Source organism: Phaseolus vulgaris, chromosome 10 (assembly GCF_051622355.1).
Source record: "Phaseolus vulgaris cultivar YP4 chromosome 10, ASM5162235v1, whole genome shotgun sequence".
Lineage (NCBI taxonomy): Eukaryota > Viridiplantae > Streptophyta > Magnoliopsida > Fabales > Fabaceae > Phaseolus > Phaseolus vulgaris.
This window is the reverse complement of record NC_143507.1, coordinates 1,952,515-1,975,125: the sequence shown is the minus strand read 5'-3', so window position 1 is coordinate 1,975,125 and position 22,611 is coordinate 1,952,515. Positions and strand designations below refer to the sequence as shown.

The window sequence follows — 22,611 nt, the reverse complement described above, 5'->3', positions numbered from 1 at the left end:
AAAGAAATTGAAACATACTGGGCATATAAATTTTTATTATTAATTTATCTTTTAAAAAATAAATACAATATAATTTTTTATTATATATATATAGATATTTTACATTATATTATTTTAATATTTTTAATTAATTACTTAAGAAAATAATAACACTACAAAAGTTATAAAATTATATTATTGTAATGTATAATGAAATATAAATATCAGTAAAATGTTTAATTCAAAAAATATATATTAACACAATTTTAGAAAGGAGAAATACATTAATTTTCTAAAAGCTCAAACTTATTGTATAAATTTTTATTATGATTACAAAAATAAGAAACAAATCTGTTGCACAAGTAAGGAGAAACATCTGTTAAAAGAAATTGAAACATACTGGGCATATAAATTTTTATTATTAATTTATATAATTCATAATTATATAATATATAGATTCGTGTCCTACATTTTCTAGATTACATGTATCTCAATATCCATGTGTGTATGAGCCTCTGTGTGTTACGTAACATTGAAGACATGTATTTTCTCTAATAATATATTACATAACTTTTTTAATTTATTTCATTTTTTAAACTATGCTTAAATACAATTGTTTTTTTATATGAGATATATAACGAATTATCTTTATAATTATTTAATTTAATTTCAGTTTTTTAATTCTATATTAGTAGGGATATCTTATTATAGTTTTGTAATAATTAAATTAATATCAAGAAAATTCATCCATTCCTTGCAGCACCATTTTCAAACACCCCTTCTCCCTCTTCTTCGACCCAAACCCTAGAACAAACAAACGACACTGATCCCTTCGCCCTCTAGATTTCCATGCAAATTCTCCCAAACTAGCCTCTTCTCGCTCCTTCTCCTCCTCTTCTCTCGGAGCCATGGTCGGAAAAACCATGTCCATGGCGGTCACTTCGCGCGAAAAGCTTGCGAGTCTCGTCAACGCTGCCAAGTTGGCCAGTGACATCCCCTCCAAGCTCGAATCCCTGCGCCAACTGCGCCACGAACTTCCCCCCGAAGACCCCGTCCTCCTCACCGAGTTCCTACCCTCACTCTTCCTCTTCCACTCGGATCGCTTCGGTCCCGTGCGCAAATTTATCACCGAGTACATCTTTTCCCTTTCTCTCTTCGCCATTCTCCGTCTGTGTTTGGATGGGCGTTGGCCAAATTTATTTCCAACTTTGCCTAAAATTGAGTGTAGAGGAAATGAGGTTTTTTTTATCTCAATGCCAAGTTTTCTGCAAAGCATAGGCTAAAATTTTCAACCTCATGTAAATGCTACTGGTTGTCACTTCGTCTAACGGATGTTCCGAGATAAAATTAATTTTATCTATAGCAATAACCAGACTTATGGTTTTGTGAAATTGGGTTTGACTGCAGCAGCCAAAATGAATTTCATTATTTTGACCTTTAATCCAAACACACTCTAAAGCTTTTATGTTTTTTCGTTGGCGCATGGAATTGAAGTTTGAGGTGGACCTCTTTGTTTTTTTCTTCTTATTTCAGGATGTTTGGTGAGATTGGATTGAAGAACACGGAGTTCTTGTCTGACATTGTGCCTATGCTAATTGATGTACTGGATGACGACACACCGGCAGTGGTTCGGCAAGCTCTTCAGTGTGGAATTCAGTTGTTTCGTGGCACACTTGAGAAAATTGTGGTTCAGGTGCGTGCTTTGTTTTGAGAGGGGGATGAGTTTACGATTTTGCAACGAAATTGGTGATGAGTGTGGTTGGTGGTGGTTCACATATTGTTGTTTTTGGCTGTGTTGGTGTGGTTGCTTATTGTTGTGGATTTGGGTTGAGTGAATTTGTTCTGAAGTTTGAGCAATTGAATAGGAATTTGAGTATTTAGTTTTATTTTGATTTTCCACATGTTGGGAGACATGTTAGGTTGATTTCATTGATAGGTAATGTTGTACCTTCTGGAAGAGAATCATGGTTTTAAAAGGTCCGCAATTGAGATATTGGTCACAACTTTAAGGTTTTTTGGCTCACTGTGATTGCATCATGACCCCAACTGTGACCATGTTTTCCTGTAATTTCCCAGTGTCAAGGATGGCAAGAAAATGCAACTGTGGCTGCAATTGTAATTTAAACCTTTGTAAAGTGACAGAAATATTGGTTAGTGAATTTGATGTTTATTTGTGTCAAGAACAGCGAAAGTGAGGGAAGGTGATATTATTAGTTAATACCCTAATAGTTTTTCTTGGGTTTATGATATGTCCGCAGGGACTGCCAACCGTCGAAATCTGGTACTAAGCTTCAAAGTTTTTGAAAGCCTTTGACTTCTATCAATGAAAGCATTATAATTAGGAGTTTAGAACATCTTATATAAAGTTATGAAGCAAGTATGCTATTCATAATTTCCTGGTCTCTACCAAAATAGAAATCAGGAGATGAATAATAAAATGCTGGCAAATGTTTCGTAGTTACACTTTAAAAGGATTTTAACATCTGATAGTAGTTATCTCTCATCTTTTATTGTTCACTTGGTATTCATTTGAAGATATGAACATTCCCATTCTGGTTTTATTTTGTGTTAGGGTCTATACTCTAGTGATTTAGATGGTGCACTTGAATCTGGATGGGAATGGATGCTTAAATTCAAAGACAAAGTATACTCAATAGCTTTTCAAGTAAGTAATTGCTCTCATTGAAAGTCTGAAATTTCCCTGTTTTGGTTTATGATCTGATGGTTGTCCTTCGTAACATGTTTGAAAGCATGAAAGTGGTGGTGCAAAGCTGCTGGCACTGAAGTTTGTTGAGGCAGTTATTCGTCTTTACACTCCTGATCCTAGTGGTTCCTCAGAGCCCACTTCTCGTCAAGGTATTACATTTTGAGTTTGGTTGGGAAAAAAAGATGGTCCTGCCAAACTTTTGTTTTTCTAATCCTTAAATTATGTGCTTTTATGACTTCTCACTTTTTTTGTAGGAAAGCCTGTGGAATTTAATATATCATGGCTCAGGCGGGGTCATCCAGTACTCAATATTGGAGATTTGAAAATTGAAGCAAGCCAAAGTTTGGGTCTCTTGCTTGATCAACTCAGATTTTCATATGTGAAGTCCCTTAGTAACTCAGTTATCATTGTGCTGATTAAAAGGTAGTTGATATTTTCTTTTACACCCTTTGATTTTCTGCCTATGTGACTGCTTAAAAAGTCACATGACTTTATATTTTATTCTTTATGAAACATGCATTATGACAATCAGATGGTCAGTATTTGCTTGCATACTCTCACAAACACACATGAATTGAGAAAATTCTACTTGGTTAGAACTTCCTGATTACACATCTGTGATGATCAGCTGGTCAATATTGGATCAGTTCTCTTACTCAGTCACGCCTGCGCATGCGCATGCATGTTCTGGTGAAGAGAGAGAGGACTTCTTTTAATCTAATATAAATCATCTTATTTGAATGGTTTTTGTTTGGAAGAGAACTGATGCATATTTTGAAAATCTAAGGACTGTCTAAGACTGTTAAATTAATTATTTTTATTATCTTCAATTACTACTAACTTTTAACACTGTAAATTCATTGGTCTGATTGGTACTTTCTTAGTATTGACTTTGTTATTGGTCTATTCCAGTCTTTCAGCAATTGCAAATGAAAGGCCTGCATTCTATGGCCGCATCTTGCCCGTTTTACTCAGTTTGGAACCTTCTAGCTCTGTCATTAATGGGTTTTGTGTATCAGCTGCACATCTTGCTTTGAAGAATGCCTTTCTTACTTGCTCGAAATGTACACATCCAAGTGCTGCTCCGGTAATTCTATTAGATGAAATGTGTTTAACATACAGTGTTTACTTGTTGTGTAAAGTTTAGTTTTATTGTTTAATTTGCTTTGGGTTGATGTCAATGTTTATAAATTTCTAGATAGCATGTTACAAGGTATACTTTTATATTCCTAGGTGGTATAATTATAGAAATAAGGTGCAAATCCTTTATAATAAGGAATATCTAGATTATATATGTATTATTAAGAATGTTTTTATTTATTTCTATATAATATCTTTATTAACAAAGGATATAAATATTTTCTATTTATTGTATTGATTTTGTTTTCTCAATATAAATAAAGCATTTGCGTTGTCCCAGAAACATATGGTTTTAGCTCAATGTATCTCTCCTATAGTTCAACATGATATTCAAAGCCTATTTCAAAGTCATGTTGTCTCGGTAGACCCATTGTCTTCAAAGGTTTTTTTTGCCAAACCTTTCTCTTAGGTTAATGTGCACAATTTCAGTGATGTCTTTGGCAACTTTTCTGGAGTCATCCATCTGCTTCAGTGAACATAGGGTTGGGATCATGTTGAGCCAATCTATCTAACTATACAAACACCAACACGAAGATCCATCCACATACCTTCACACGTGTCGTTACTCTTGCAGCTTTACAATTCCAATCGTCGCATACAATGATGCATGATGGTCGACAAAACTACTCCCTATACACCTCCTTCGTGCAATTGTATTTGTGTGGTGATTGCTCCATCGAAGTTTGTTTGGTGGTTCGATCCATTTTCTCTCTTAGATTATTTAATTATTATTTTTTAATTTTTTTGAGAAAAATCTTTTAGCAATTATTCAACGTCCAAAGCAAATTCTCCCACATTTTCTAACCATATTGTTAGTATTGAGGAGATGGACAAGTGAAACTTTTCCATTTGGGCCTCTGAAATTGGGTTATAGCTAAGTGGTTTGGGATACAAATCCCATCTCATTGCAATTGTTGAATCCATTCCTACATAAGAACATGAACAATGGATGAAGATTGATTCTCAATTATGTAGTGTTATTAAATCCACTATTCACTACTTGTTCAAATATATCTTTCGTTCCCATGAGATTTTTGCACTAGTTTAGAGTGAGACCCCTACCTTTTATACTAATGACACAATGCTTGTATGGTGTGTACCAAATCTCTTGACATTTCTTGCTCCATGACAATTTGAGGGCCTTATGTTTGCTTATCTTGGGCAACTTCTTGCTGCCTTATATGATTTTAATGAGTTTCATCATATGAAAATGTAAAGGAATTGGAGAACCACAATACCTTTTTTATGACCTTGGACTTGTATGCCTTGCCACAAGAGTATGTTTTTACCTGTCATTAGATTTTGGGATGACCAGTAAACCTCACCATGACTTTTGTATCATTTGTGCTCCTTTGCATTCCTTAGAAAATAAACATAAAGACACATTTTTCATCTGTAGGGAAAATATTGCCTTTGTATCACAATAATAATTTTGGATGCTTTCGCACAAGTAATTCTAAAAAATTGCCCAAAATGTGAACATTGTGACTGCATTGGACATACTATTGATAAGTGTTGGAAGTTGTATGGGAAACCCCCTCATTCACTCAATATTGCCTAGACATCCATGAAGCTCGGACACGCCTCTTAAATGGTGTGTCTGTGTTGGACACATGTATCGGACATTGACATGTGTATGACACGTATCAATGAAGTTTCGAATTAAAAAAATATTTTTTGGATCTTTGACAATTCTAGCACGGTTCCAACACAATTTTAAAAAGGACAAATACAATGATTTTCTAAAAGCTCAAACTTATTGTATAGATTTTTATTATGGTTATAGAAATAAGGAACAAATCCTTTTGAACCAGTCATGAGAAACATCTTTCTGCCACAGAAAAAACACAACCATGCTTGTTCACATAAATCTTGATTGTTAGTTTATGCAATTCATAATGATATAATATATAGATCCGTGTTCTTGTCTTACATTTTGGAGATTATGCGTGTCAATGCGTCAGTGTTTGTGCTACATGGCTAGACATCTATTGTTTAGTAACTTGTTGCCCCTACACTAAGAACTGGTTTGCCTCGCATGACTCCAACAACATATGAAGACGTCATCGAATGGTGAGACTTACCAAGCTACTAGCTGACTATCTTAGTGGGGCATATTGGTAATTTATCTGCTTGTCTCAATATTCCTGGGTCATTGTCTCTGGTGCAATTGATCATTGATCATACATTTGGTAATTGTTGTCTTTTCCCTTCATTTACTAGTACTACTATTGACAATATGCCTTTTATCTCAAATTACTTAAATTAGGCTTTTTGGGCCCATTTAAAACATTATAACTACACACCAAATTTTTTTATCTATGCCACAGCCACTACACCTTCTTTACGTTTTGTATTTTTTTGAAGTTGTTTTTTTATATATATATATATTATATTATATTATATTTCTTTTAACTGCAATGCTTCCACAATAACCCGTTATGTTTTTTGTTATAACTTTATAAAGGATTTTTGGGGTCTCCGATATGATCCGTTATCCGATATCGATAACACTAATATATATTACATATTTAAACCATTATGTTGTTTTCTCTATGTGCACATGATGCATGCTATTGCTATACGCTAAATGATATAGAATGTTGTTGGCTTTCGGCCATTTCTGCAATTGATAATACTGGTGCATATGTTTAAGACATTTGGTCTTGTTAGATATTATATGTGGGATCTCCAACATGTCTGATATGGTGTTATTGTGGAAAACTGATTATTGTTTTTTGGTAGTGGAGAGATCGTTTGGCAGGGGCCTTAAAGGAAATACAGTCAGAAGGAAAGGCAGATCGGGTGTTCCACCTAATCTCAGCTAGTAATGGAAGCATGGAGAGAGAGAAGGATGATCAACCTGTTATCAAGGTAAGCACCACCTCTTCCTGAGAAGTTTATTTATTTTATTATTACTAATTATTCTTCTGTTTCTTACATATTTGATCTCTGAACATGTAAGTATGGTGATTGTGTATAGGCTGGATGGAATATTAGCTGTATGCGTATATATAGATAGACAAGTAAATTGATAGTTTCAATTTCTTTTTTTTGTTTACAGAAGACATAGATGGTATGGTACTCTTTTGAAGTTTTAGTTTTAGAGGATGGGTTTTATTCCATCATTTTTGTTGCTTTAGAAAGTTAAGATGACGTTAATTATTTATTTCCAACTTTATTAGTGTTCTTGTATCTCCAAATAAAGACAATGAAAAGAAAGGCATTGATGGAGTGTAAGCTTTATATATAATAACACTGTCCTGCTGCTTACGGTATGTTGTTTGGTGACAAATTTTCCTGTCCAATGGCACTTCAGTAAATTTCTTGTGGAACATTGTCATTTGGGATTTTAGGTCATTTTTTTGTTTTTTCCCACGCATTTAGAAAATGGTCTTTAAGCCTACATAACTTCACAAAATTGCCTTGTAAGGTTAGGTTTGCCTTCATTTATATACTTATAATCAATTAGACAGTTTTATTCTCTTTAGGTACCCTTTAGAATTTAGATAGACTTAGTTCATTTTCAATTCTAATTTGATGTTAGATTGTATCCTAGTTGGGCCCCCCACTGCAAATGTCTAGTCTTGCATATTTACTTGCAAATGCCCAGTTCTATGCATTAGAGAGGTGTTCCTATATTCCATGTTGGCTGGGAATATGGCTGAAGTACTTGTTATAATGACTTGGCCAGTCTTCCTCACTTGAGTTTGCTTTTGGGGTTATGTCCTTTCCATTCTCAATTTTTATGTTTCCAATAGTATGTAATTAAATCCAATGCTGTTATTTTTAATAAGTTGAAGCCGTTTTATTGCCTTCTTAATTTAATCTTTGCTTTTACCATCAATGGGAAATATTTTGAAATAGGAGCAAATGTTAAACTTCCAAACAGTTGAACTTGGTAGTTGCAATAAAAGAAATGGTTGTGGTTAGTTACAAGGATTATTGCAGATCAGGAGAAATATTTTAAATAAAATTTAATACTGGCAGGACATCATGGTATTGGTTACCTTTTTTTTCAGGAAGAGGAACCTGCAATAAATTCTGATGATTCAGTACACAGTGATTTGTCAAGAAAACGATCTGGATCACAAATTGAAGGTGATTTAGCTGAAGATGTTCATGGAAAACGTGTCAGGACAACAATTGATGCTATGGAAGAACCTAAGAAAGAGTTGGATGAACATACCACTTCCAACTCTCAGGATGAGACTCCTTCAAATGTACCAACATCTTCAACAGGAGATGTGGATAATGGGCCTGTACGGCAACTTGTTACCACATTTGGTGCTTTGATTGCTCAAGGTGAAAAAGCTGTTGGGCATCTTGAGATTCTCATCTCAAGTATTTCTGCTGACTTGCTAGCTGAGGTGGTGATGGCAAATATGCATAACTTACCTCCGAGTTACCCTAATACTGAAGGAAATGAACAACTGCAAGACATTAGTATGATTGGTTCTGATGACAAGGCTAAATATCCACCATCATTTGTAGCTGCTGTTATGTCACTTTCTAGTACTTTCCCACCAATAGCTTCCCTTCTTGATGCACAACAATCAGTTTCAAATGAGGCTGAGGTATAATAATTAATTAGTTATCTGATATTTTTTGTTTTTAGGTCTTACCTTTTATTTTTAAATTTTACTATCTTTCCCTTTCATTTATACATTTAGACTGTCTATTTTTTTAGCGTATTTTTTAGATTTTTTTTTGAGTAAGACTTTGATATACATATTGCAGAAGTCACAAGGGGAGGAAGAAATTTCTGCAACTGCTGTAAATAGTGGTGCTGTTCATTCTGGCATGAATCTTGTATCTGAAAATGTACCATCTCCTACTGATTTTCCAACTTCTGATGCTAGTATACCTGGAGTAGAGAATGGCTGTACAACTATGCCTCCTGACATCCATGATGTTGGAAACTCAGAGAGTGGAATTCCTGGCCTGGATTCTTTTGGTCGTAGTGATGCCTTGTCAGAAACTTTTGCTCCTTCTTTATTGGCTTCCACTGAAGTGGACCTAGAAGATGGCAGCCAAGACCAAGATACAAGTTTGGATCTGCGGTCACCCCTGAACTTAGCTCCATCAATATCAACAGATAGATCTGAGGAGCTGAGTCCAAAAGCGGCTGTTAGAGATGTCAATAGCTTGGTATCATCAACAGCTACTTCAGTTGTGTTGCCTTCGCGTTTAGTCTTGCCAAAGATGATTGCTCCAGTTGTTGAACTTGAAGATGAACAAAAGGATCATTTGCAAAAGTCATGTTTTATGCGTATTATTGATGCATATAAGCAAATAGCGGCAGCTGGAGGCTCCAAAGTCCGTTTTTCGATACTTGCTTATTTAGGAGTTGAGGTGAAAATCCTATCTAGAAATTTTCTAGTTTTATATTGCAGTTGTAAAATGACAAATGTTAGGTGCTCTCTGTAGGAGTTTTTAGTTTTTTAAACTGTTTTTTGGTCCTTAGAAGCATGGAAGATCCAACTCTATTTATTCTTTTTTGGTATTCTATAACTGTTGCCTGTTGATGAAATTTACAATGACTTTAATTTCTTAGGACCCCGTCTGGTATCTTTAGAGGAGACTAAAATGATGTCATGGAGGTTTTCTGATATGATATAGACCTGCCTTTATTAGTTGTAGAAATTACACTAACCTGTCCTACTTTGCATTTTTATCCAATGCATAAGTATTTTTTTTCTAATGTGTATACCCCCTTTTTATAGCCTTCTTTCTTAAGCTAGATAGGGTGGTGGGTGAAATTTGAGTAAACTTCTACAAAGATCTCTTAGAAAGTGAACTTTAAGTCTAATTCAACCTTACAAACTAGCTTCTAAGGTGAGGTTTGCATCTACTTATATGCTATAATTTGACTATATCTTTAGTTGATGTGAGATCCCTAACACATCACTTCATGTCAAGGACTGAACATCTCGAGCGTGAGAATAAATATTTATAGGTGGTCGATAGTAGGTGACAGGATAGACTTTATATGAACGAGAAAAGAGTACATTACAAGGAAAAGGTATACCCTATAACACTCTACCCTTAAGCTAGGTAATTGCACCCGGAAAGTAGCTTTATTAAAGCTGTGCAATACAATAACAATCATAATTTTAATACTCCTCAAGTTGGAGCATATAAGTTGTATGCACAAAGCTAGAAGGTAGGGCCCATTGTCTTCCTTAGCAAGTCCAATCATCTTCACCGTTTTGTGATCCTGAAATTGGCAGGTTATAGGATTAAAAAACACCAAGCATTGTAAATCCATAGTAAGTTTGTGAACAAAAATAAAATTGCAGATAATTTGGGTACATGCAAAACTTCCTCCAGAATTAGATTCTGGTTTATCATAATATCTCCTTTTCCAGCTACTGTAATGAAAGTTCCATCTGCAAGTGCAATTTTTTTTGTAGTGTATGGGCATACTTATTGACTGAGTAATTCCCTTGTTTTGTATTAAAGATTCTCATCTTAATATCATAGATTTGGGCAGCATCACCAACTTTGGAATAATTTGCTTTATAGCTATCCCATATCTCTTTAGCTGTCTTAATAAACATGTAAACATCACTCACCTCTGGTGTCATGGCATTCCACAACCATGATAGTACAACCGCGTCTCCCTTGTCCTAAATTGTGTGATTGGTTAAGGGTTTTCTGAGTATCGGGGACATTTTTTAGGTTTGCACGATGGTATTGCAGGTCTAGAAGGAATACAGTGGAAGAAAGAAAGGGGTGTGGTGTGCAGTAATGCAGGCTGCACAGGTGAATACAGTAGAAGAAAGAAATGGGTGTGGTTTTGCAACAATGCTGGCTGTGCATGAGATTACAAAGGCTCCCAAGGATTTTAGAGCTCTGATATCATATTTAGAAAAACTGTTTCTGATAATATTCATAGAAGAGCAATTGCTCTTGAATAGAATACAAAAGACTTAATAACGAAAATCTTAATTTATGATAGACACAATCTATCCCTATAATTCAGGATCAATGATCCTGTGCAATAAGTATAAAATATACTGTTAGCCTATTAATCCTCCAAATTATCCTCCTAATTGTGGAATGTAATTAAAACTGTACAATAATGAAATATTATCTCCAGCATAATAGGATTAACATGATTTATGATTGCCATATCCTTTAACTGTTACCATTGCATTAATTTAAATATTAAATGTTTTCATGTTACCTGTCTTACAGTTCTCATTTTCAAGAAATTAGGATCTAAAGTTCATCACTAATTAGTTTAATGCATTCTTATTGTTCATTTGTTCATATTTGATTTTTTTATTTTCTTACAGTCACCATCCTTTTTCTCTTTGTATGCTTAAATTCTATCAACTTATGTAATACAGACATCCTTAAGATCCCAAAATCAATTCTTTCTTCTAACGGTTTGTGTGTATATTTGCTTACAACCACTTTGTAATTGATACCGTGCACTCTTCTTTCTGTTCATGCAGTTTCCCTTAGAATTAGACCCATGGAAACTATTACAGCAGCATATTTTGATTGATTACACCAGTCATGAGGTGAGCTCTTGTCTCAAATGTTACTGCTTCTCTATCAATTTTTTTACTTATCAGCTTTGGTGCAGCTTCTCACCAGTGACCCATACTTATAAGAGACTAAACTTTTATTTCTATAAAATCAATTATGAACTTGTTTTGAAAATGTAGATTCCTTAGATCAATTGCATTTTGAAAATCTGAACTTGGAGACCTGGCCTTTTCTACTTCATTAGAGATACGTCATCCAAATGGGTTCAATTTTGTCATACATGTTTCATCAAAAAAGTAATGTCTGCCATGCTGGTGGAGAATATAAGGATTAAAGGAACTTGTTTAGTTGTATTAGATTTAGAATTGGTATTTGATAAATGAAAGAAACAAAGTTTGAGAAGTATCAAGTTTAGAAGGAATAATATTTTCTTCTATATAAATTATGAGGTCATTAGACCTATATATACATGAGAGCTTGCTAGTTATTTTAGGAAATATGGACAACTAATTCTAGAGAAACAAATCCCTATGATTGTGGGATTGTTTCTAAATACATAATCCTAATATTAATAGTAAGATACAGCTGTGATACAAAATAAAAATATAATAAGGATAAAATATAAAACTTCCTAAACAGTTTTGACAAGAAGAAAGACAGAGTGTGTTTTCTAAATAGGCCCGAGTTGGGTTTCCACCCAGCATATTGATCTATTAATAATCAGAAGGGTTACATAGGTACTAAATAGCTTCAACTCTTTTCAAAGAGAAGATTTAAACTATCACAACTTCCTAAAGTGCATTGGACCTAGTTAAATACTTAGAAAAATAAGAAACATTAATTACTCCTGTTTTCCAACACTCCCCCTCAAGCTGAAGAATAATTGTTTTCTATTCCCTGACTGCATATTAATCAAAAACTGGACTGCTCAATCATCTAGAAAGACCTTGTGAAGGTACATGTGGAGTACAAATCATACCACTGTCCAACATAATTATAATCTGCTAAATATGGAATAATAAAATATGATTGCTGACAGACACTGTTGTTTCTCAAGCTAAATCATGTATGTGGAATGACTATAAACATCTTGTTGTTGGACATCTAATATCTTAATAGACTTGATGGACACTGTTGACAATGATTACCTAATGTCTCAGGGACACGAGTTGACATTGCGTGTCCTCTACAGATTATTTGGTGAGGCTGAAGAGGAGCCTGACTTCTTTTCTTCCACTACTGCAGCTTCTGTATATGAAAAATTCCTCCTTACAGTGGTAAGTGTTTTTCTATCTTGATTCTTTTGTCTCCATTTGCAAGGCATGAGTTGAGATTTTGGTTCTCTTCAAATGCAGGCAGAAGCACTTAGAGATTCATTTCCACCTTCAGATAAATCATTAAGTAAATTGCTTGGTGAATCTCCTTATTTACCAAAATCAGTTCTGAAAATTTTAGAAAACATGTGTTCTCCGGGAAATGGGGATAGAGGTGAAAAGGAGTTGCACTCACTGAATGCGGATAGAGTAACTCAAGGTCTAAGTGCTGTATGGAGTTTGATTCTTCTTAGGCCTCCGATCCGAGATACTTGCTTACAAATTGCTCTACAGGTTTTTCTATCCTACTTTTATTATACAAACTTTCATGTTATTTGTTTAATTCTGGTTTTATTCATAATTCCACAATCTACATTGATTTTCTTTCTTCATATGTCTAAATTAAACTTAAGTGGTGGCTTGATGATAATTGCCCCTTCCTTTCTCCTTGAATTGTAGAATCTGAATTTTCAAACCTTGCTTTTCCTTTTAATTGTAATTTTTTGGCCTTACATCTGATCTCTTAATTTTGATTTTTTCCTTTTCAAATGAAAGAGTGCAGTGCATCACTTGGAAGAAGTGCGTATGAAGGCGATACGTCTGGTACATTAAGTATAAATTCCTGTTGAATCATTTAGTTGACCGCATAGCAGCATTGTCAATTTGAGCTCTTCTTGCAGGTGGCAAATAAGCTTTATCCTTTGTCATCCATTTCTCAGCAAATAGAAGATTTTGCAAAGGAAATGCTTTTCTCAGTGACAAGTGATGATGTGTTTGAATTAACAGATGCTGAAGGGTCCATTGCTGATTCACAAAAGGTATTGACACATTTATGGATTTACTTTTTTTTTTCATGAGTCCTCTGGATGGCAAGTTAATGTCATTTTGTTGTCGAACTGGACTGGATATGATAGTTTATTTTTCCCTTTTCATTTCCAGGGACCTGATGTTGAAAAGGTTTCAAACGAACAATCATCATTGAGTGGCAGCACTAAAGATGTCTCAGATAATCGTCAATCATGCACATCTGAGAGTGTCTCACCAGATTCAGTTTCTGAGGCTCAGAGGTGCATGTCATTGTTTTTTGCTTTGTGTACAAAGGTACTGTTTATTTTTCCTAGTAGACATCCTTTGGTGCATTATGTTCTGTTATTTGATTAGAAGTAATACATATGGATGCTTTATGATGGCAGAAACATTCTCTCTTTCGCCAAGTATTTGTCATCTATAGAAGCACATCAAAGGCAGTAAAGCAGGTTTCGGTTTTTAAAATACGGGGTCTAGTGAATATTATCAACTATTGTTCTGTCAATAAGTTACATTATTACTTGTATCCTGCAGGCAGTACATCGACAAATTCCTATTCTAGTACGAACTATGGGCTCATCTTTGGATCTTCTTGAAACTATTTCGGATCCTCCAAATGGAAGCGAGAATCTTCTAATGCAGGTTTACTGTTTTACCTTGCATAATTTTTCATTTGTTTGAATTTTTTTGAAATATATTGAATATTGATAATTTTACATTGAAATGTCAGGTGTTGCATACACTTACAGATGGTACGACCCCTTCTAAGGATTTAATAAGCACTGTGAAAAAGTTGCATGATTCAAAACTCAAGGTATTGTGAACTGTTGTCTTAGCAGTTTCACATTGAAACTCAGGATTATGGCTAATAGTCGGTTGATTCTATACAGGATGCAGAGGTTCTTATTCCAGTATTACCATTCCTATCGAATGACGAGGTACTCTTTATTATTCTTTCAATTGGATGTAAATTTCATTGTTGTTTTTTTTATAAAATTATGATTTATTTATATCAAGAATGTTAAACTCTAGGTAAGAGAGAAACATTAGGCTGAAACCGTTTGTTTTTGAAACAACAAAGGTGCCTTATTTATATTGAGAAAAATGAATCAATACAATATATATAGGATATTTGATATGCTGTATTAACAAAGACATGAGTATTAATAAAAGCATTCCTAATAATACATACAATCTTGATATTCTTGATTTTATAGGACCAATTTCTTATTTCTATAATTATAATACTCTTTCTCAAGCTAAAGCATATAAGTTGTATGTGCATATGTGAGTACTAAGATAATTGATCCTTGGTCCTCAAGCTGAAGCATATAAGTCGTATGTGCATGAGTACAACAAATATAATTGATCCTTTCCTTAGTTGTATAATGCCCTCCTTGCCTTGCTTTGTAGTAGCAATGTGTCCACATATACAATGAGATAGATACATCCTTGGAGAGAATGACAATTAAAAAGAGAATAATGTATCATTCCAAACTGGTGGATGATAGTTTGAAATGCCAAAAACCATATAGGGACTTGCTTGCATAGATGACATTCCATATTAAATGTTTTCTCTTGAGCAACAAATCTAGGAGGTTGCTATACGCTGTTGTACATAACAATGGTGATGGGGAGACATAGTAAAGACCATGTGACTCACATCCGATGTCAATCGTTTGACTTGACATTTGATCTAACAAGGTAGCATTAATATAATGAGATTTGGCCAATCGAGTAACAAACAATAAATTAAAAAAAACAATGAGGGACATAAAGAACGAAGTCAACAACAATGTAGTTAGAATCGTATGGTTTGAATCACGATTTGTTACAAAACTTCTTGGAAGCGATGCTAGAACGTGAATGCTAACTTGGGAGAAAGGTTCGCGAAGAAAAATCCTCCAAAACGTTTTGAAGAAGGCTCTTGGAAAATGTAAATATTGAGCTGGAACTGTGTTTCTAAGACATTACGAGTGTTTGATTTATATTGAGAAAATGGAATTAACACAGCAAATAGAGGACATTTGATATCCTATGATAACAAAGATATTATATGGGAATAAATAAAAATGTTCCTAATAATGGATATATAATCTAGATATTCTTGATTATATAGGATTATTTCATTGTTTCTATAAATATAACAAAATTAATGGATTTCATTTGAGCAAGAATTGTTTTATCCTTAGGTATATACTTTTTCTTTTACTTTCTAATTATCTTGAATGGCATTCCTTTCATTTGGCGGACATGTTTGAACAATTTATTTGACAGGTAATACCGATTTTTCCTCACATTGTGAATCTTCCTTTGGAGAAATTCCAAACAGCACTTGGTCGTATATTACAGGTAAGGATTTGTTTCTTTATAGTTATAGAGCTTAATGAGAGCTACAACCAAGCATGGTAGTTAGTATATTGATGATAGAATTCATACCGTATGAGTTATGAAACTGAAGATATGAATTGCTGAGCAACTTGTTTGTTTTTGTGCCAGTGTCTTGGAATGAATTGTACAAATTAGTTTGGAATTGCAAAAATTCATCAAATGTTTTTGGTATGCATAATGTGATGCCAGATAGTTTACTGGAAGACCATGATGATTTCCTGTTAAAGTAATAAATAAAAACTATTGCAATTTGAGGCACAATAATGGCTATAGTTTTAAAATACTGTTTATGATAAAATTATTGTGAAAGTTTAACAAACAATGCTTCATTTGATAGGATTAGCCCTACACATGAAATTTAATGCTTGTATTAAGTTTTAACTTCCATGATCACCAAACCCTTTGGGATATTATACATTTCACTTCAATAAAAAATTAGTTCTGAACTGTGAGTACAATTTTGTAATTGAATTAATTATATAGTTCTTTCACAGGGATCATCACAATCTGGTCCGGTGCTTTCTCCGGCTGAAGTTTTAATTGCAATTCATGGAATTGATCCTGAAAGGGATGGAATTCCCTTGAAAAAGGTAGGTATGTGATGATATTTGGTTTTTGTTAAAAAATGAAACATTTTTCACAACCAAGTGTTTTTATATGCAGGTGACAGATGCATGCAATGCTTGTTTTGAGCAGCGACAAACTTTTACGCAGGAAGTTATTGCCAGAGTTTTGAATCAGTTGGTGTGTTATGTGAAAATTGTTTTATAAGTTTTGAATGCCTATGCAAGTTAGTTGATCTCACATGGCAAATGATTTTTAATGCAGGTTGAGCAAATTCCTCCTCCTTTATTATTCATGCGTACAGTGTTACAAGCAATTGGTGCTTTTCCAACGCTGGTAAGGACCATACATATCCCGGGAAATGTTATAATGTTAATAAAGGAATTCAATTATTTATTATAGACTAGAATCGAGGAATTCTACTATTAGTTGATTCTTTACTACTCTTAGAATAAATAGTCTTAAATAAAATTTATTGTAAGCTATTGTGTGTTGTGTTCCACCTAGTTCCTAGTTATATCTTTTCATATTCTCTTTACTTCCCTCTCATACATTGTATCTAATGTATCAAAAGTTCTATAAATATTAGATCCTAAGAGGGAAATTCACTCTCTGAAATTTATTCTCCACTTTTTTTTTCTCAAGTTGGTAGCGGAGCATATCAATCCCGCTTTGGCTAGCAGGAAATTGCCATTCTGTCACTCACCACAACCTTCTGTCATTGTCCATCGTTGGAGTTTCGCTTGTCAATGCCTGGGTCTGGTGCGGCTTTGATTGCGACCCAACCCTGGTGACTGTTCATTCAAATTCCTTTTTCGACTGATGTGCTGTCACACACTGTTACCTTGGTTTCTCTAAGTGTGTGTGTCTCACGTGCTACCTTCCAATGGTCGGAATCCTTCCAAACCACCATGGTTTGATTTGTTGTAGTCTTCTGAGCTATTTTACAACCTCTCTTCATTTCGGTACTATTTGGTGGGTCATCTAGAGTTGCTCATTGCTTCTTTCTCTTGAAGCCCTAGGGTTATTCTCTGTTCTTTCTTTGTTACATTACGTGATCATGTCCTTGTCTCTACCTTATTTCAACATGTATTAAGTGATTATCTTCTCTTTTTTTGGGACTTTTAATTTATGAGAAATTAAATGGGAAAAACTACCCATTTTTGTCTACCTCAATTGAACTTTGGTTCCTTGGCCATGGTTTTTATGATTATTTAGAAGCTGGGAGTAGAGTACCACTAGATCAAGTTCAATAGTGAAAAAAAAATGATTTTCAGCTTGTTCTCTACTTTGGCAATCAGTAGAGCCCAATATTTTGAGCACTTTCAGGTCATTCAAAACCTATTATTCCTTTTGGACAAAGGCCCGTCATATTTGTGCAAATGATATCCAATGCCTTTATGATTATGCTAACCATGTGGCTTCTCTCAAGCAATCTAATAATGACATGATGTCTTTTATTCCTGAATCTATAGTTGAGGAATTGAAGAGGTTATTGGAAGTTAACTCATTAGATGAGATAAAAAAAGAAGTTGGATAAGTTTTGTATGGCTATGATCCTTCGGGCAATGAATCTTGATTTTGATGATGTTTGAGATCAAACTTTAACCGCTTAGGAAGTTCCTTCTATGAGGAACTTGGCAACACGCATCCTTTGTGTTCCAACTCTTTCAAAGTAGAAATATTTAAGAATATTGTTGAAGGTAATGGGCTTAGCCCATAGTTTATGTTATTATGTTATTATTTCCATCTATAAATAAACAACCCAATGTGTGCATTTTACACAATGGATATTAATCCTATATTTATTTTCTATATTCTTAATAGATATCTAGAGCATAGGGTTAGGGTTCATTTTTTGGGTGAACCTACTTTTCATCGGTGTTTTCATATCGTCTTCGCCTCTGCTGTCGATTGTGTCGGTGATTGGATCTGCCCTTGTCATATATGTCTTCTTTCACTGCTACTATGCCTGATCCGTCTATTTATTTTAATTATCTCAATGTTCATTTTTCCATTGAGAAATTGGATGGAACTACTTATAACACTTGGGCCTCAAATATTAAATTATGGCTTAACTGTTAAGGTTATGTTGATCATCTTACCCAATGTGTTTCTAATGTTGCTGAAAATGAGGTTTCTCGTTGGTTGAAAATTAATGCTCAATTATGCATTGTTATCAGATGTACCATTCACTCATCTTTAAAACAATTTTTTCGTGCTTATGAGGCGTGTGCAAAAGTTTAGGGTTCACCAAATTTTAAAAAGGATAAAAATGTCTCACCTTCTCTTAACTGCTGTTTCATTTTTGCAAATGTCATCTTCATTGAGTCTTCTTTTTATTTTAAGTCTTTATCTTCTCCAACTGTGTCTCTAGTACATATTCCGGTTGTCTTTGTTCCTACTGTTATGTCTAGTGTACCTAAAGATTCCCCAACTCCACCACCTCTTCAAGTTTGCAATCGTCCTCAAACTTCCCATCGTCCACCAGGTGACTCTCTTCTACTGCTAGATCCTCTGCCCCTTCCGGCTTCGATCGTTGAACTTGGTCTTCCCATTGTCATTCGTAAAGGTATACATTCTACTCGTATTCCTTCTCCACATTATATTGCTTTAAGCTACCATCAACTATCTCAATCTTTTATACTTGCCTTTCGTCTATTTCTTCTATGTCCATTCCAAAGTCGGTTGGTGATGCCTTAGCTAATCCTGGTTGGCTTCAAGCTATGCTTGATGAAATAAGTGTTCTTCAGACCAGTGGAACTTGGAAACTTGTTACTTTGCCTTCTGGGAGATTTGTTGCTGGTTGCAGGTAGGATTTTGCTATCAAAGTTGATAGTGATGGTACTGTTGATCATCTCAAAGTTTGTCTTGTGGCTAAAGGTTATACACAAATAGAATTATTGCAAAGCTATTGTCTGCTCTGTGCTGTATCGAGGTCCTAGATATATTTTTATATTCTCTTCTCTTTCGTCTCTTACATTGTATTCGATGCATCCAAAGTTATTCTTATAAATGAGATTTTAAGAAAGGGAAATATACTCTTTCAAATTCATTCTCTACTTTTTCTTTGGAAAACTTTTCTTTGACACCACAAATAGTAAATTACACACACTTCACAACTCTTTATAATAATATAATAATATTTTAAATTAAAAAATAAAATAAAAATAATTAAAATATTAATATTTTAGAATGTTAAATGTATGTATCTGCTATTCATGGTGTCAATATATCACCTCTTTTTTTTTCTCAAGTACAACTTTCGTTTTGATGCCCCAAATATATATTCAGTAAAGCTTTTCCATTTATCTTTTCCCTGTTGCCCATTAATATGCTAGTTTTGATTAATTGATGATTTTCTAACTGAAAACGTTCTACCATTGTTCATTTTTATCTGTCTGTGTTTGGTTTGAATTTGGTCTATTCGAACAAATAATTGACTTGTATAAACTGCTGTAGGTGGACTTCATCATGGGGATTCTTTCTCGCCTTGTGACAAAGCAGGTGCATATCTTGTTGTTTTATGTTTTTTGTACTCTATTCTATTGTTCAGTGTACTTACACATCACTAAATGAACTGCTGCAGATATGGAAATACCCGAAGTTGTGGGTGGGATTCTTGAAGTGTGTGCAGCTGACAAAACCACAGTCATTTGGCATTTTGCTTCAGGTATTATTATCTGTGTTTACTCCTCTTATCAGAAACTTATAATTTTTCAAGTTTCGGAACAGTTCTGAATTAGTTTTCACCCTCTCTGTTCATTATTGCACCCTTACATACCTGTTCCATATGATGAACGTATAACTTAACTAAGATGAAAATATCAATTACTTGTACGTACTGGAAGAGCTCTGCACGAAATATGAACAATAGCTACAGAGAAACTTCACTGTTGATTTCTTGGGTTAACAGTTAATATCATAATTTAATGCTGTTGCTTTCAAATTGTACTTTTTTTATAATAAATCATAAGAACTTTGTACATTTCCTTGTGGCTCTTCGGAGAGCTTTTGAAACGAGCTTAATTGTATTCAGATTGTACATTTTTGTACATCATACGCCATGCTCTTCCCGTCATTTGTGCATATGGCAGCTCTGCATTGCTCACATTTAATTATCATTTTAAGTGGGTCATTTTCCTTTATTTTTCACTAATTTAATTTAAATTTTTTTGTACCCATAATGAAAAAAGATGCTTATTAATTATATAGCCCCTCTTATTTTTTTCTTGGGTACACATTCCTTATTCTTTTTAGAGTTTCTGATTTTAGATGGTCTTTTTGAGAGCTTTTTAAATTTTAAAACATGTGTTCTAATGCGTTTTCTTGTGGTGTATGCTTGCAAGCAGCTGCCTCCAGCACAATTAGAGAATGCCTTAAATAGAATTTCTGCCTTGAAGGCACCATTGATTGCTCATGCTAGCCAGCCAGATATACAATCTAAACTTCCGAGGTTCAAAAATTCACTAGGCACAACAATGCCATGAATTTATCTTTTTCTTTTCTTTCTCTACATCTTTTTGAGGGTGAACTCGTTTCATTCTTGTTTAAAAACTGTTTATCTTTTTGGAAGAGGGTGTAGCCACTGTTTATGTTTGTGAACAACATTGATTCTGAGTTTTTTAATGTGTTTAGGGCTATGCTGGTTGTTCTTGGAATTGCATCCGATTCTCAGGTTTCAAGTCAAGCACAAACTACTCAGACACAGACTAGTCAAACACAGACTACTCAAACACGGACTAGTCAAACACAGACTATTCAGACACAAACTAGTCAAACACAGACTACTCAGACACAAACTAGTCAAACACAGACTGGTGAGACATGCAACTCAGACAAGGACACAGTGACAGAAAAGTCTAAAGAATCATCTACCGCTAGCTAAAATGTAAGCAACCATGAACTGCGAGTCTCAAGTTGAATTAGCCTAGACCTGACCGAGACTAACCTCAATCATCTCTCTACAGACACAAGAATGAAGAGCCAATACTGATAATCAACACATTCAGATAGCTAAATAGTTGGGCTATCTGCTCAGGTTTTTTTGCACCCTTCTCTGTACCATTGCATTAGGCAACAACCTAGCTTGTACATGTATAGTTGGAATAATGTATATCAGAATGGAATGTATTTTGGCCCCAATTTTGTTTTTTTCCGTTTGAACATAATGTGTTCCTACTAAAATGTGTATATATATACTCATGTTAATTTCCCCAGTGGATGCCTTTTTAGCGTTTGTCTCACGACTGTTTCTTCCTGCACCTCCATATCTTCTTCTGGCACCTCCATACACAAAATGAAAATACATTTTTATTCTTCTTGTGTCACCCCCATAGAATAACTTCCGGATTATGTAATTCGAAAACGTATTTGAAAAAAGACTTAGACTTCCGGATTATATAATCTGGAAAGTAATCATGCATCTGAAAAAATACTTCTGAATTATATAATCCGGAAGCTAATTACAAATTTGAAAAATGACTTCTGGATTATGTAATCCAGAATATTACAGAGGGGCATTTTTGGAAATACGAAAATCTATGGAGGTGAGAGAAGAAAGTATGGAGGTGCAGGAAGAAGCAGCCTTGTCTCACGCATCCGTATCTCTGGTTAAGACAAGGTCAGAGTATTTTTACCCATACTCTACCTCTAGATTCGCTTTTTGAAATTGTGTTCAGTTACTTTGATCTCTAATTTATTTGAACCCATTTCATCCATAAAATGCGAAATTACGTTCGTGTTTTTACACCATTATGTAGTACTACGAAACAAAATGTCTGGAGTGTGTTAATTTTGTTAGCATTAATTTGAACGATATATAGATGTACTGAGCTTAGCAAGTAGTGAACTTGTGGTATTTGTGAGGTACAAAATCTGTTTTCGGCTTACAATCATCCAATGACATGTAGCATTAACATGATCTTTTATAATTTAGGCTTAATTTCCTTGCACTTTAAATTGATGATTTTAGTATCGTTTAAATTATGTTTTCATATTTATTAAAGTTAGTGTAATACTTAGTTAACTAGTTTGCTGACGGATTTTACAAATGGGGTTTGAACCTTAGTGCTTCATATTTTAATGCCAAACCGAACACAAGGACATTACGGAGACGTTTACTAGTAAGTTTATTTTCTGTTTTTATTTTTTAATTACAGGAAAGTTTCATTCTTTTCAATTTTTCCCATTTTAAAAAATTTGCAT

The 22,611-nt window shown here is 34.2% G+C and overlaps 1 protein-coding gene across 10 annotated transcripts; it reads left to right on the top strand.

The window, feature by feature from the left end:
• Window positions 1-694: 694 nt before the first annotated feature.
• ESP4 (HEAT repeat-containing protein) lies at window positions 695-21,650 on the top strand. Of its 10 annotated transcripts, XR_016516249.1 has the most exons (29): window positions 695-1,111; window positions 1,513-1,672; window positions 2,552-2,644; window positions 2,730-2,835; window positions 2,941-3,109; window positions 3,599-3,773; window positions 6,572-6,700; window positions 7,849-8,403; window positions 8,567-9,181; window positions 11,293-11,361; window positions 12,522-12,606; window positions 12,685-12,936; window positions 13,198-13,245; window positions 13,323-13,460; window positions 13,582-13,743; window positions 13,836-13,898; window positions 13,984-14,091; window positions 14,180-14,263; window positions 14,340-14,387; window positions 15,727-15,801; window positions 16,335-16,430; window positions 16,504-16,584; window positions 16,669-16,740; window positions 17,050-18,976; window positions 19,089-19,216; window positions 19,867-19,911; window positions 19,994-20,077; window positions 20,757-20,860; window positions 21,043-21,650. XR_016516249.1 is itself a non-coding variant. In XM_068621394.2 (28 exons), exons 1-27 carry the CDS (start codon window positions 888-890, stop codon window positions 21,290-21,292), a joined length of 4,122 nt encoding a protein of 1,373 aa, XP_068477495.1. In that variant the 5' UTR covers window positions 695-887; the 3' UTR covers window positions 21,293-21,295; window positions 21,375-21,650. The 10 variants fall into 10 exon arrangements, 2 of the variants coding, with proteins under 2 accessions (XP_068477495.1, XP_068477494.1); XR_016516247.1 differs by lacking the exons at window positions 17,050-18,976; window positions 19,089-19,216 and having other exon boundaries at window positions 12,490-12,606; window positions 13,205-13,245; window positions 16,324-16,430; window positions 21,043-21,295; window positions 21,375-21,650; XR_011082037.2 differs by having other exon boundaries at window positions 12,490-12,606; window positions 17,050-19,216.
• The last annotated feature ends 961 nt before the right edge of the window (window positions 21,651-22,611 follow it).